This window comes from Nicotiana attenuata, unplaced genomic scaffold, assembly GCF_001879085.1.
Source record: "Nicotiana attenuata strain UT unplaced genomic scaffold, NIATTr2, whole genome shotgun sequence".
In the NCBI taxonomy this organism is placed as follows: domain Eukaryota; kingdom Viridiplantae; phylum Streptophyta; class Magnoliopsida; order Solanales; family Solanaceae; genus Nicotiana; species Nicotiana attenuata.
The window spans coordinates 390,262-404,158 of record NW_017670300.1 but is presented as its reverse complement, the minus strand read 5'-3'; the positions used below and the strand labels follow the sequence as shown (position 1 = coordinate 404,158).

General features: G+C 38.7%; 1 protein-coding gene across 3 annotated transcripts in view; it reads left to right on the top strand.

Moving 5' to 3' along the window:
- The window catches only part of LOC109237468 (DExH-box ATP-dependent RNA helicase DExH3), a 51,675-nt gene extending 38,369 nt beyond the window's left edge, over positions 1-13,306 (top strand). For all 3 annotated transcript variants that reach the window (XM_019403779.1, XM_019403778.1, XM_019403777.1), the window contains 5 exons: positions 826-1,134; positions 1,228-1,287; positions 7,318-7,470; positions 7,566-7,676; positions 11,885-13,306. In XM_019403779.1, coding sequence (XP_019259324.1) covers positions 826-1,134; positions 1,228-1,287; positions 7,318-7,470; positions 7,566-7,676; positions 11,885-12,349 — 1,098 coding nt within the window. In that variant the 3' untranslated portion in view covers positions 12,350-13,306. The remainder of the gene's footprint in view (positions 1-825; positions 1,135-1,227; positions 1,288-7,317; positions 7,471-7,565; positions 7,677-11,884) is intronic.
- The last annotated feature ends 591 nt before the right edge of the window (positions 13,307-13,897 follow it).

Genomic DNA, 13,897 nt, shown 5'->3' with positions numbered 1-13,897 from the left:
TAGGTGCAGACAAGTTATACTTGAAATAATATACAGTAGGACCACAAAATACTAGTAGGAGTGGTATACCGATTTGATTGGTATGCAATATTTTCTTCATTTCCTGCTGATCTTTTCCTGCCAGAGAACCGAAAAAGTTGCTTTACAGTCTTTGACAAAATTCATACCAAAAGCTTTAAAAACAAATTGCTTATAGGACAGTGTAGAAAGTAAAGACAAGTGTTCTATGTTTTCTTTTCTTGTTCACACTTGTAATATCTACAAGTAATGAGCAAGCTACTCCGAGATTCTTATATCTGCTGCTCCATCCATGGCAAAAGCTTCTCCATTCTTTTAGCTCGTCAGAAGTTCAAATCTGTATACATACATGTCAAAAACTTCTTAAATGCTTACCTTGATCTTGAGGGGGAAAAAATCAATTTTTGGTGTGCTTACATAATGTTTCCTACAACATTAGTCCTTAAATTGATTAAATTTTCCCTTAAAAATGAGATGTGATATAAACTTCTATTTTAAAATTTAATGATATATCTTTATACTCCTTAATATTTTCAAATGTTTTGAATCTATCATCCAAAATTTGAATGTAATAGTTTATTTAATTCTTTCACTAAATTTCCTGAAATGTTAATTACTTTATAATATTTGGTCTTGAGGACATTTGAACAACACACTAACTTGTCATTATTCCCATCTGAGTCATCTTCTTATTATCATCTCTAGCTATAACCTCGACAGCTAGAGCAGTATAACACTGCGCTAGATAATGCTTTGTTGGTTTTACTAAATCGTGTTCACCAATATTGATACACTCCTATCTTGCAGTTAGCGGGGACCGCAAAGTCTAGATTCTCAGCAAAAGACTATAGTGACCATATGGCGCTTGTCCGTGCATATGAAGGATGGAAAGATGCTGAAAGGGAAGGTTCTGCCTACGAATACTGCTGGAGGAATTTCCTCTCTGCCCAGACTCTTCAAGCAATCCATTCTCTTAGAAAGCAATTTATCTTCATCTTGAAAGATGCTGGATTGCTTGATGCTGATACTGCAGCTAACAATAAACTAAGTTACAATCAGTCTTTGGTTCGTGCAGTCATATGTTCTGGCTTGTATCCTGGAATCGCATCGGTAGTGGTATGCAATGGTTCCACAGTTCTGATCTATTTTCACGAGTTCATCTTAGTCCAACTGTATATATGTACTTATAGAAACCATGTGCATGTGCAGCACAGAGAGACATCAATGTCCTTCAAGACTATGGATGATGGACAAGTCTTGCTTTATGCTGTAAGTTCAATGGGCAATTCTTTTGAAGTTATTTGTTTGGATTATGAAGTTGACACGATTGTTTTTGTTCCTGCTCTTTCTCTTTTTGCTGGTGCCATTTGATCAATGTGGTTTTTGGAGAGTATCGTATTAAGTCCTGATGCAATTATGTGAAGTACAAGCTATGGTTCCCTTCCCAATACAGAACTATTTTTATTGGGTTCATTTGCTTTGATTTTAGTAACCTGAAAATTCTTGCTGGAAACATTAGTTCCCAGCTCTTCTTCTTTTTCAACTACCCTTCCCTCACGGTACTACTTCGCTATCGGTCACCCAGGAGTATTTAGCCTTGCAAGGTGGTCCTTGCTGATTCACACGGGATTCCACGTGCCCCGAAATCCCCGTAAATGGTATTTTCCGTCGAACATTTTCCAGGATTCAGTTGTTTTCATCAGCCAAGCAAGTCCCTAAATTGTTGCTCTATGTTTGTACAGGCTTCGTTATTGGTTCAAAGTTCCGGCTTGTTTAGATCTGTATAGATGTTCATGTTTAGTTTTTCGTAGCTTATTAAAAATAAGGTGTAAACTGCCATCAGGTACCTGTTCTTCTGTGTATATAGTCATCAACTCAAACTTTTACCATAAGCATTCACCAAACTTAGAAATGTGTGTCTTACATGTATTTTCTGCTACAAAAGTATTTGATTTTTTTTGGAACAGGAGGAGGCTTTTCAGACAAAAAACAAAAAGAAAAAATCTTTTCCTCATTGTATTTGATAGGATGTGTGTCCAACAAAGTTTCTGCCTTCGAGGTATCACCTTTAACATAGAATTATAAACCATAAAAGGAGAAAGAAAATAGAAGAATGAGATAATATTCTGGGGGAAAATGTTTAAAATTCTGAACAGGGAAAGCATGCATAGCTTGAATGATGCAGCTGGACCTATTAGGGGATTGGAAGGTTTGGCCTTTTTTTTTTTTTTTTTTTTTCTTCTTTTGGCTAGCCTATTTGTTTTCAAGTCCACTGTTTCATCTGATGACTTTTTCCCAGAATTAGAAAGATCTTGATCTCCCCAATCCACATTCTTTACTCTCCCAAAAGCTCTTATGTTTCTCCCTTTTTCTATTACCCAAGCATTTGGTTTGCTACTGTTCTACAATGGTAGCCGTGGTTGCTGGAAATGCCACTGATATCGAACTATTTATTTTGATAAGGGTAAATAATTTTATAAATGTAGGAAAAACTCCCGCATACAAGCCGTATACCAAAATTAGAGAACCTACACCAATAATATGATTCTGTACAAATGTCACCTAATCTTCTATACAAACAGGAACTTCATGGGTGTGCACAAGAAACACTCAAAAAATTAGAGGTTATCCTCAAGTGTATAAAGTTACTTTTGACCCCTTTATTTCTCTTTCCACAAGACTCAGATGATGGCTATAAGGCAACGACCCATGCACTGCATCTTCTTTTCCTTCTTCTAGCAGCCTAGCTATTCAGTGCATCCTTACTGAACCCGCATCACCCAGTGCACCTCGAACCAGTTCAGAACAAACACTACAGGAACGAAGCTACTTGGCAGTGTAACAAGAGGTGATCCACGTCTTCTCTCGAACATCTTCACATAAAGCACTAGCTAACATACGTAATCCTCCTCCTTATGTTCTTTGCCGTCAATATCACCGCTCTTGCTGCCAAGAAGCGAAGAAGCATGGCTTCCTAGGTGCTCTAGGAGTCCAAACTGGCACATAGGGAAGTCTTGACTCCCCTCTCACCAAAAGCTTATGGTATGAGTTTACTGAAAGCACATGATTACTTCTCGATCCCCACCTCCATGAATCCTGAGCAGTGAGTGTAGTATTTTGTTTCTAGAGGATTTCCATCAACATTGGAATTCATCCACCTCTCAATCTCGTAAGTTCCTTCCGAACCCCCCCCCCCCCCCAACATTCTTGTACAGTAGGAATCTGTTGCACCATCGCCTCTTTTGACACGGAACTCTAAATAAGTTGGGGAAGTTCGTCCTCAACATGCTCTTTCTGCGCCACCGCTGATCCCAAAAGATAACTTTACTTCCATTCTCCACCCTACATGTAACTAAGTTATTAGATTTTCCCATCTCTTCATGATATCTCTCCATAGCTTGCATCCATAAGGTAATCAAATGTTCCTAGACTTCCATCCCCCTTCTACAACCCCATATCTTTCCTAATCTTAGTGCAAGACAAAAGATTTCTTGGTGCCTCTAGGTGCCTGTGGCTCAAAGGAGGAGACAGGAACACAAAATTTTTTCAAAAAATGGCCAGCTCTCACAGAAGAAACAACTGTATAGATAAACTAATGATTGGGGATGAATTAAATAAAGACAGTGATGAAATCAAAGCTGAAATCTTAATATTTTATCAAGACCTGTACACTGAGAATGAGCAATGGAGACCTTCTGCGACCTTCATAACATCAGTTGAAAAAGTATAGCTTGAGAGACCTTTTGAGGAGGAAGAAGTGATGGCAGCAATAAACTCGTGTGCACCTCATAAAAGTTCAGGTCCTGATGGATTTACCATGGCTTGCTACCAAAAAGCATGGACTTTTATCAAATCTGATATTATGGGGGCTCTCACTCACTTTTATCAACACTGTTATATGGTTAGATCTTGTAATGCTTCATTCATTGCTCTTGTTCCCAAAAAGAAGGGATCAATAGAACTTCGGGACTTTAGACCTATCAGTCTCATTGGAAGTATCTACAAAATTATTGCCAAAGTTCTAGCTGAGAGATTGAAGACAATAATTTGGAAATTAGTTTCTGGAGAGCAAAGTGCATTTCTGAAGAATAGGCAAATCACAGATGCCTCACTTGTAGCCAATGAACTGCTGGATGACAGACTGAAAAGAGGGGTTCCTGGAATTCTTTGCAAGCTAGATATTGAGAAGGCTTTTGACAAAGTCAATTGGTCCTACCTAATTTCAATGTTGAAAGCTATGGGGTTTGGGGAAAAATGGATCAATTGGATAAAGTACAGTCTCACAACTGTCAAGTACTCAGTTCTTGTGAATAGATCTCCGGTAGGCTTTTTCTCTAATTAGACAGGGTGACCCTTTGTCCCCTTTCTTATTCATCCTAGCCATGGAGGGTCTGAGTAAAATGCTAGACAAGGCAAAGCATATGCAGTGGGTTGAAGGGTTCAGGGTGGGAAACAATGCAGCTACCTCAGTCACAGTTACTCACTTACTTTATGCAGATGATACTTTAATCTTCTGTGGGGCAGAGAGATCTCAGGTGCAGTTTCTAAACCTGACACTACTACTATTTGAAGCAATCTCAGGGCTGCACATCAATATGTTGAAAAGCATGATAGGAACTGGAAAACATAATGGGCTGTAACATAGGCTCTTTTCCAACAACTTACTTAGGCCTTCCTCTAGGAGCAAAGTACAAAGCAACAGAGATCTGGAATGGAGTAATAGAGAAAGTGGATCAAAAATTGGCAACATGGAAAATGCAGTATCTGTCCATGGGTGGAAGATTGACACTAATTAGCAGTGTTTTAGATAGTATTCCCACTTACATTATGTCCCTCTTCCCTATGCCAAGCAAGGTGCAGAAACAACTGGACAAAATCAGGAGAACTTTCCTATGGGAAGGAAATAGTGGAGGCCAATTCTATCTGGTGAAGTGGCCAAAAGTGATCATGCCAAAAAAACAAGGAGGTCTCAGAGACCTTACCAAGCACAACAAGAGTCTACTCATGAAATGGTGGTGGAGGTATGCTCAAGAAACAAAAAGCATCTGGAAAGAGGTAGTTAATGCCAAATATGGGATGCAAGACAGGTGGTGCACCAAGCAAAGCAGAGCCCCACATGGAGTTGGCCCATGGAAGCACATCAACAATCTGAAAGATGCATTCTTTCAAGAGGTATCCTTCAAGATTGGGAATGGCAACAACATTAAATTCTGGGAGGACAGATGGCTCAACAATCAACCTCTGAAAGATTCACATCCTGGCCTCTATCAGATTGCTTCTGACCCCGACTCTTCAATAGCTCATAATAGAGCAGGGAACACATGGGATCCCCACTTCAGAAGAAACATGCAGGATTGGGAGCTAAATCAGTTATTTGACCTATACAGAGTACTTGAAGAAGCCTTAGTGAATTCTCAAGTCTCAGACAACTTAAGGTGGGGCAATTCTGAAAAGGGTATCTACACAGTGAAGGCAGGATGTAGTAAACTAAGTGCATCTAATGATATGATTGAACATTGGCCATGGAATCTGATATGGAAGACAAAACTCCCTACAAAATAATGTGCTTCTCCTGGACAGCCCTCAAGGAAGCTATTTTGACCCAGGATAACCTGTGCAGAAGGAATTTTCAGTTGGCAAATAGGTGCTACATGTGTCAGCTCAAGTCAGAGTCGGTTAACCATCTGTTACTACACTGTACAGTGGCAGCAGATCTTTGGAACATGTTCCTTGCTATGCAGCAGTTAGCTGGAGCCTCTGGGAAGTTGATAGATCCATCAAGAAGATCTGGCAAATGATCCCAGCCTGTATTTTTTGATGTATATGGACAGAGAGAATTCTTAGATGTTTTGATGGCATTTCAACTTCCAACTGTCACCTGAAGTCTAAATGTTTGATGAGTCTTTTCAGCTGGAGTAACCTTTCCCCTGTAAATGATATTATCCCCCTCTTAGATTTCATTAGCTCTCTCTCAGTGGTTTACTAACTACCTTTTGCTCTTGGTTAACTCCCTGATCTAGAATAGTTTTTTGTACTAAGAGTTAACCAAGTTTTCTATTGTAACCTTTTGCATCTTCTTGATGCCTATAATGAAATGCCTTACTTTATAAAAAAAAAAAAAAGATTTCCTGGTGCCTCCAAAGAGGCTAAAGTCCTCACAATCTCCTGAAGAGCTAGCGCAACACTGATAGAACACTACAGCTTCCCACGATCCGACGAACACGAGAAGGAAGTGATCGTGCTGGCAACCGCAAAGAGTGGACAAAACGGCTTTCTCCCCGGCTGCGGTGATAGACACCAACTTAGTTGTGATTACTTCGAGGAAGAAGCTCGCAGCTGTGGTAAGACAAGGGGGGACAATTGTTCTTAAGAATGATTGGGCTTAAAGACACACAAATCAGTAGAATCACTTTAGCGGGGGCAACAAAAGCTGGAATTCTTCCTGCCGAAAACAAGGGACCTTCTTGTCATCCTAGGAGTTAGCAGAGGTATGAAAGAGTCCTCTCTCTGTATCTATGGCCTTAAAGTAGTCTATCGAATTGACGATCAAGAGCGGCCATTATCATTGACGAAGAGGAAGGCTTGGAAACGGATCAAACGTATTGAGCATGCTACAATTTTTTTTTCTATCTTCCCCTTTTTGGCAGAAGAAACCCAAATTAAGTATCTTTCTCCCTCCTCAATTGTGAGAATTGCACTTGTTGCAGCATCCTTGCAAACACCGCTTGCTTTGCGGAACATTGCTCCAGAACTGGAATTCAGAGCAAGTTCCACAGGCCTATGAAAGCCTATGGAGTTATCTTCGTACCAGTTAGTCTCAGCCATTCTGTTGAATTTTCAACATTCTTTTGGACATTGTAGATGTTACAGTTATAATGATTACCTGTGTAAGCCCATTCTATGTCTTACAAATATTGTAGAACAATTGCCGTTTAGGAATTGATGAAATGAATAAAATGGTTCTTACTGCTTTACTTGTGTCCAAGAAGGAAAGAGTGTTACAAAGAAAGTCTTGTTCAACTTATCCTTAGTTCATATCTGTTGCCAATTCAGGAAAATCTTCTTTTCAATCCTTCCTATTTGTGTAAGCGGATATCTTACTATGCCATTTAATTACACAAGTTCATTGCCTAAACGTGATATTTTCACAACAGTTTCTTTGGACATCCCTTTCCAGTTAGGAAGGTGGACCTGCACTTCAGCAGTTGAATAGTTGTTTAGTTACAAATGTTTACTTCAATAGCTATGTTTATGTCGTATTGCTGAAGTTGTTTGAATATCTAAATGATGTGTCTTCAGAATTCAGTCAATGCTCGTTATCAAACAATTCCATACCCTTGGTTGGTGTTTGGTGAAAAAGTGAAGGTCAATACAGTCTTCATACGAGATTCTACTGGAGTATCTGATTCGATTGTGATCCTATTTGGTAGTACTCTAGACTGCGGAGATACGGTAACTTTTCCTCTGCCTAGATGCTTACAGATTCATACAGGGAAGTTGTTAACTGGCTGAGGATTTCTATATCTTGTGATTACATTTTCTTTCAGGCTGGGCATTTAAAGATGTTGGGTGGATACATAGAGTTCTTCATGGATCCTACTCTTGCGGATTGCTACATAAAGCTCAAAGAAGAGCTTGAAATGCTTTTGCAAAAGAAGGTAAATTTTCAAGGATCTCATTGCCTTTTCGATGCTTCTATTCCTAGTTATGAACCATTTTATTTCTGGTTAGATAGACAGCAGGCGCACTAAACTACTTTAAGCATGGTATTTAGGTAAAGTCCCTTCTTTACCTTTAGGATAGTCTAGAACTCCAAAGGTACTCTCAATTCGAATTCTTACTGTCATTACTGTATTAAGGAGATTGGCCAAATAACTTGTTTGATGGTTATAACCTTAGTAATACTAATTTGTGTAAAACAATTTAAAGTTTGAGGTTTATTTAGTGGTTATCTAATTAAATTTGACGGCTCTTTTTGTGGGGCTGGGGGTTTTGTTTTGGGGGGGGGGGGGGGGGGTGAAGAGCAGGAAGGAAAGTGGTCCACCCTGAAAACTTGTGAAGAAAATGCACAAAAAAAGATGTAAGAATGAGAAAAGTAATGAGTGCTAATCCTTTTGAATTCTGTATTAGAGCAATGGGAGGAATCTCATGTAAAAATATGACATAGAAAATGTTGAAAGGCCTCTTTTAATAGATGTGGTTGAACTGTATAGTCCTAGGTAGTCAAATAACTATAAAGGTGACTTTAAATTTGAATTAAGATAGTTTTCTGTATGACATGCTTGTTCCTGCTCTAACCCGATTGTTCCAATTCGATGATTAATTTATGTTGTGAAATTAACCACTTCATGTAATGCTTTACATTGGTTGCCAAAAGTTAGCTCCTAACAATTTTAACTACCTCTTCTATAGTGTTTCTATGAGTAAATTATTTTGAAGCATCCTTTAATATGTGTCATCACAAATTTAGGAACATATTTGGTGAATGAGAATTAATCTCAGAACATATCTGGTAGCATCTCGAATTGGCTAAATTGTACGGTAAAGTATATGGATAGCAGTCTCTCTCCTCTTTATTGTGAAAATTTCACCTTGCAATCCCTCCCCAATGAGTCGTTGAACCCATTATTATATGCTAGAGATCTCCATCAATAAAAAGAGATAACCATTAGATCCACAAATTTTGGGTATCTCATTCTCAGGATATGTAGCAAAAATGAGGAATTATTCTTACCATCTTAGATTCCTTTTGACAATGTGGATGAGATAGGACTGCATAGAAAAATAAAAAATGACAGTCTACATGCTTGTTTAAGAAGGGACTGCAATTTGGTAAGACACGGATTTAGCAACTTAAAGTTGCAAACATACTCTCACAAAAAGAACACCATGTATCCAGTATTAGGTAATATTTGCATACTACTGGACGTCCTGTACTAATAAAAGATTTCCGGGAATATGTAATGATAAATGGACCCTGTCCTAACTCAACCCCAAAAGCTAGCTTATGAAGTGAGGATTGCCCAAGACCATATAAGGAGACTAAGAACCTCAAATCCCTCCGATGTGCGACAACTCAACACCCCCCTCACGCCCAGGCATGCAACTGGAGCGTGGACAACATAAATGGGGGCCCAACATCGGTAACAATAATTGGGATGGGCCTGACTCCGATGCGATGATAAATGGGCCTTGTGCCTAACTCAACCCCAAAAACTAGCTTATGAGGTGAGGATTGGCCAAGACCATATGAGGAGACCAAGGACCTCAAATCCCTTCAGTAATATCCTGCCAAAGAAAATATAGGTGAAGGATCCATGACATTACCAAAATTTGTATTTGTTGCTTTTTAAAAATAAGATATAGATAATGACCTAATAGAGTTCATACGGTGGAATTACATGAACAGTTTGGCATTTATGAAAACGTTGATTGATCTCTATGGCTGTGCTAAATTCTTCCAATAAGTTGGATGATTGAGATTTCCTGAAGTTTAACGTTGTATTTCTATTTATGTTGGTGCTTTTATCTCTGATATATCTTAGTTAAGTGCTCGGCGATATATTTTGTGTTCTACAAGATCCAAATATCCGTAATCAGAAAGTAACATCTCATGTCCTACATGCTGTTATATTGCACTTTCTTGATTTACTTATACAAAATGTAATGTCTTTTCTCCCCACTTGCAAAATTAGTGCATGTAATTATTGATGAGGGCTGTGCATTCTGCAAGTTCAGTGATCTACTTGTTGCATAAATTTAGGTGTATTTATTACAGCTCTGTGTTCTATATCCAGGCAAGTTCTAGTTACCTGGGGATGTGCAGGAGAGGACACGTTAGTTCTATATGAGTCTGAATTCTAGGACCAGAAAGTTGCCCCCATGGTTTTGACCTAGGGGTAAGAGCGCAATGCCTGATGTGTTGGTAAGACACACGTCACATGTTCGAACCCTGCTGCAGACAAAAGTCTGGTATTTAAGTGAAGAAGGGTAGAGGGGCGAGCACATTACTCCAAGTTTCAAATCGTGCACCATCAGCCCTCGGGGGTTGCTTAGTTACCATAAAATAAAAAATCTAGGACCTGAAAGTAGAGACGTTTTCCTTTTGTATCTTTGAAGTCTAGAAAAGTGATTTGGAATTACATCCACAATGAAAGGAATCAAAAGATTCACTGGCTGTGATACTTTCTTCCAATTGATCCTTACTGCATTTGCTCAGTGTCAAAAACAAATGCCGAAGCTAATGCAAACACTGCTCTTATGCTTCCTGAAGGAGAGGTAATTCCTCATGAGGGGTGAATCGAGGCAACAACAACAACAACAACCCAGTGGAGTCCCACAAGTGGGGTCTGGGGAGGGTAATGTGTACGCAGACCCTACCCCTACCCTAGGGAGGTAGAAAGGGTGGGGGAGGGGTGAATCGAGAGAAATTTGAAATTAGAGCTTTGGATCATCCAAGCATTCCTTTTCTTTCCCTTCCTTCTGCACTTCTAATTCACCAATACAAGACTGTACAAAGTGTTTAAAGGACAAGAAAGGTCATTGTCGTTAATACTTTACAAGCAAGAGAATAATTTTGGTCATTTCAGGGGATAAAGAATTAATACTTCTTCTAGCAGGTATGGCGTGGAGCTTCAGGAGCATGTTTCCAATAGGATGAACTTCCCATTTCCTTAAATTTTCTAATAAAATATGCTTATCCATGGTGCACTGATATAAAGATCTGGGAAGTCAGACAGAAGCTCATCCGCAAAGCAGTTTCTGCCTTTCTGGAGCAAATATCTTTGATGTTTGATTGTTAACACGTCAGAATTCCTCCTAGACATATTGATGTCCAGTGGCGGACCCAGGATTTTACGCAAGCGGGTTCAGTCAAATATAGTAGTATAAATGGTGTTGGGTATGACAAGTAGGGTTTGATCCTTTTATTATCCTTTTTTGTTCTTAATACAATCTCGAAAATGAAGTCATTTAAAAGTTGGCACTCTATAATTTTAATAAACCTAAAAATATTTTATGAAGGTTAAAAAGGATTATCTATCTCTATTTTAAGAAATTTGTCTATTTAGTTTAACAAATTTTACATCAAAAATTCTAATCTAAAAAATATTTATTAACTCTAAGATATTTAAATAATTTTAGAGTTTTCCTTGTTATTAATAAGAAATTGTTATTTGTATATAAAGAGAACAGCAAAGATTGAAGGGAAACGTTGCAAAGTCCAAATAGGGATTAAAAGAATTAATTGGAAAACGCTCCTAATGGGATTGGATCTCAGCATCCTTTGCAAATGTTGAACCCGCTCGACCACCTCTACTGTGAGCTGTATGTGTTAAAGCGGGTTCAAAATATACTTTATACTATAATTTTCCTCTTTTAAATATAATTTAACAATATACACAGTATAATTTTTTGATGAAGCGGGTTCAACCGAACCCCCTTGACACCTTGTGGGTCCGCCCCTGTTGATATCTCACCATAAGCCGCTGCTGCTTTTTAAACTAAAATCTGTCTAGCCGTACTTCAATTCCTCAGTCTTTCTCCATTGAAAAGCCACTTGGCATTAAGGCTTTAGTACACTTCAAACTTCTCAGCCTTGTACGTCATCTTCAGCAGTATGGTAGTAGCAAATTCCATTCCTCTAAGGTTCGGTATGACAATCCCATGTTTTTCTTTGATAATTTTCCTGGAGTTTTTGGAGCCTCCGGAAATTTTCACCTTGAAAAACAAATATCTAATCACGTCAAGTTATGTTTTGTCCTTGGCTGTTAATTTATTTTAAAGGATTTCCTGGCTTATCTGCTATTCAGTTTTTGGATTGCTTATTAAAAGGAAAAAGAGTTTCACTGATTCTTGGATGCTGCAGCTTCAAGATCCTGAGGTCGACATCCACAAGGAAGGCAAATACCTTATGCTTGCAGTTCAGGAACTGGTTTCAGGAGATCAGTGTGAGGGAAGGTTTGTGTTTGGTCGTGAAAACAAGAGGCCTAAAGATTCTAAAGACACTGATAGATTTACAAGGGATGGGACAAACCCAAAGAGTTTGCTGCAAACCCTAATGATGAGGGCAGGTCACTCCCCTCCCAAGTACAAAACAAAGCATCTAAAAACAAATGAATTTAGGGCACTTGTAGAGTTCAAGGGAATGCAATTTGTAGGTAAACCAAAGAGAAACAAAGCTCTTGCAGAAAAGGATGCTGCAATAGAGGCACTAGCTTGGTTAACTCAAACTTCTGAGAAGAATCATGATGAAGATGATAAGTCTCCTCCTGATGTCACCGACAACATGCTGAAACTTCTTGGTAAACGCAGGAGATCAAAGCGTCGCTGAGGATGGACAGCAGACATTTTCTTTTGAAGTTGGTAGTGCGGGACCATTAAAAGGCAAGCTTGAAGCTTCCTGTTGATCAACCTCCATACGCTGTATCACTTGTGGAGGATCAAATACTCAGTGTGGCTGCTGCTTGCCACAGCCTGATAATGTTGGTGACAGTTTTTACCCTGGTTTAAAGGTATCAGGTTCAAATTCGGCTCATAAAGAAGAAAACATCCATGAGTGCAAAGTAGGGCCATGGATTGTCACCTGATGACTGTATCACTAAACTAGAATGGTTGACCGCATTGTAAAATAAGGGGGCTGTAAGTGAGGTTCAGATGTGTTGCAACTAACAGGAATCCTGCAACCATTTTTGTTTGATCACCATGGCTTGATCTTTTGTGTATAAAATAAAGTGTCATGCTTCTGCTCGATCCAAGAACTGTCTACAAGAAAGTGACTTTAGCCGAACCTTCAGGTATTTCTGCAGTTTTATAAGGAGAGGTTTCAACAGCTTATTTTGAATATGAATTGAGCAGTCTCTCAAAGATTCAAGAGGCTATCAGAGATCAAGCATTATATCTTGAGCAGGTTGCTTCTCTGCCTCAAGGAAGTTTGTTGCTGTAACGAAGATAATGAAGGCACTCAGAGGTGGCTATATCTGTAAATGGGCTAGAAATTTTTCGCTCTTATCAACTTGTTCAGAGTACCTGAAGAATCCTACAACATTAAGTGGTTTATAATAACATTTAATAGGTTTTATATATTATTGATTGTTGTAACTTTACACATTAGCTTATTTAATTGTTGTAACTTAACAATAGTTTTTCAGCTGTATATGAATTAGTCTCTACTCTTTGATCAGCGTCAGTCTGTTGTGGTCTCTTGTAGAGGAATAATGTTGTAAATCTTGTCCGATGCCATATTGCAAGGGTATGTGTATTATGAGAACATTTCGGTTTTCAGTAACCACCCAAAGAGCCCTGATCCCACTGCCAACATGGTTAACCGGTTGTACACCAAACCTATTCAACAAGATGGGCTTAATTTGTTCTCAATTATTTTATTTTATTTTATGGTAAATTTTGCGTCAGAAAAAGGTTCTTTTTCTTATGAATGTTTTTTTGGGGTTTGTTGAAGTTCGAAACAGGAGAAAGGGAAAGGAAGGGCCTGATGACAATCAAATTTGTATCTGTAGGCGTAGGGTGGTATCTAGTTTCACCAGTAAGATATCAGTCAACCCTTGATGAAGAATTCTGTCTTGTTTTTGTTTTTGCTTCTAGTTGAAGTCTATAAACTCTGTTACTTAAACAAAAGTTCTAATTAGTTAAAAGGGCGTAGTTGATCCGGTGTCTCCGACGACAGGAGTTCCATTAGTCAAATCTGTATTTCTTTCCTTCCATTTTCTAATGTGTGTCGTAAAAGCAAAATCTTCCATAGGAGAGGCTTCGAAAAGTATTGTAGTTGGGAAGCATTGGCACGAAGAAACGACTTGATGCCATTGATTGCTAGAGTTTAAATTTAGACAAAAATGTGAAGAATGATATTCCAAAATATGTTTTG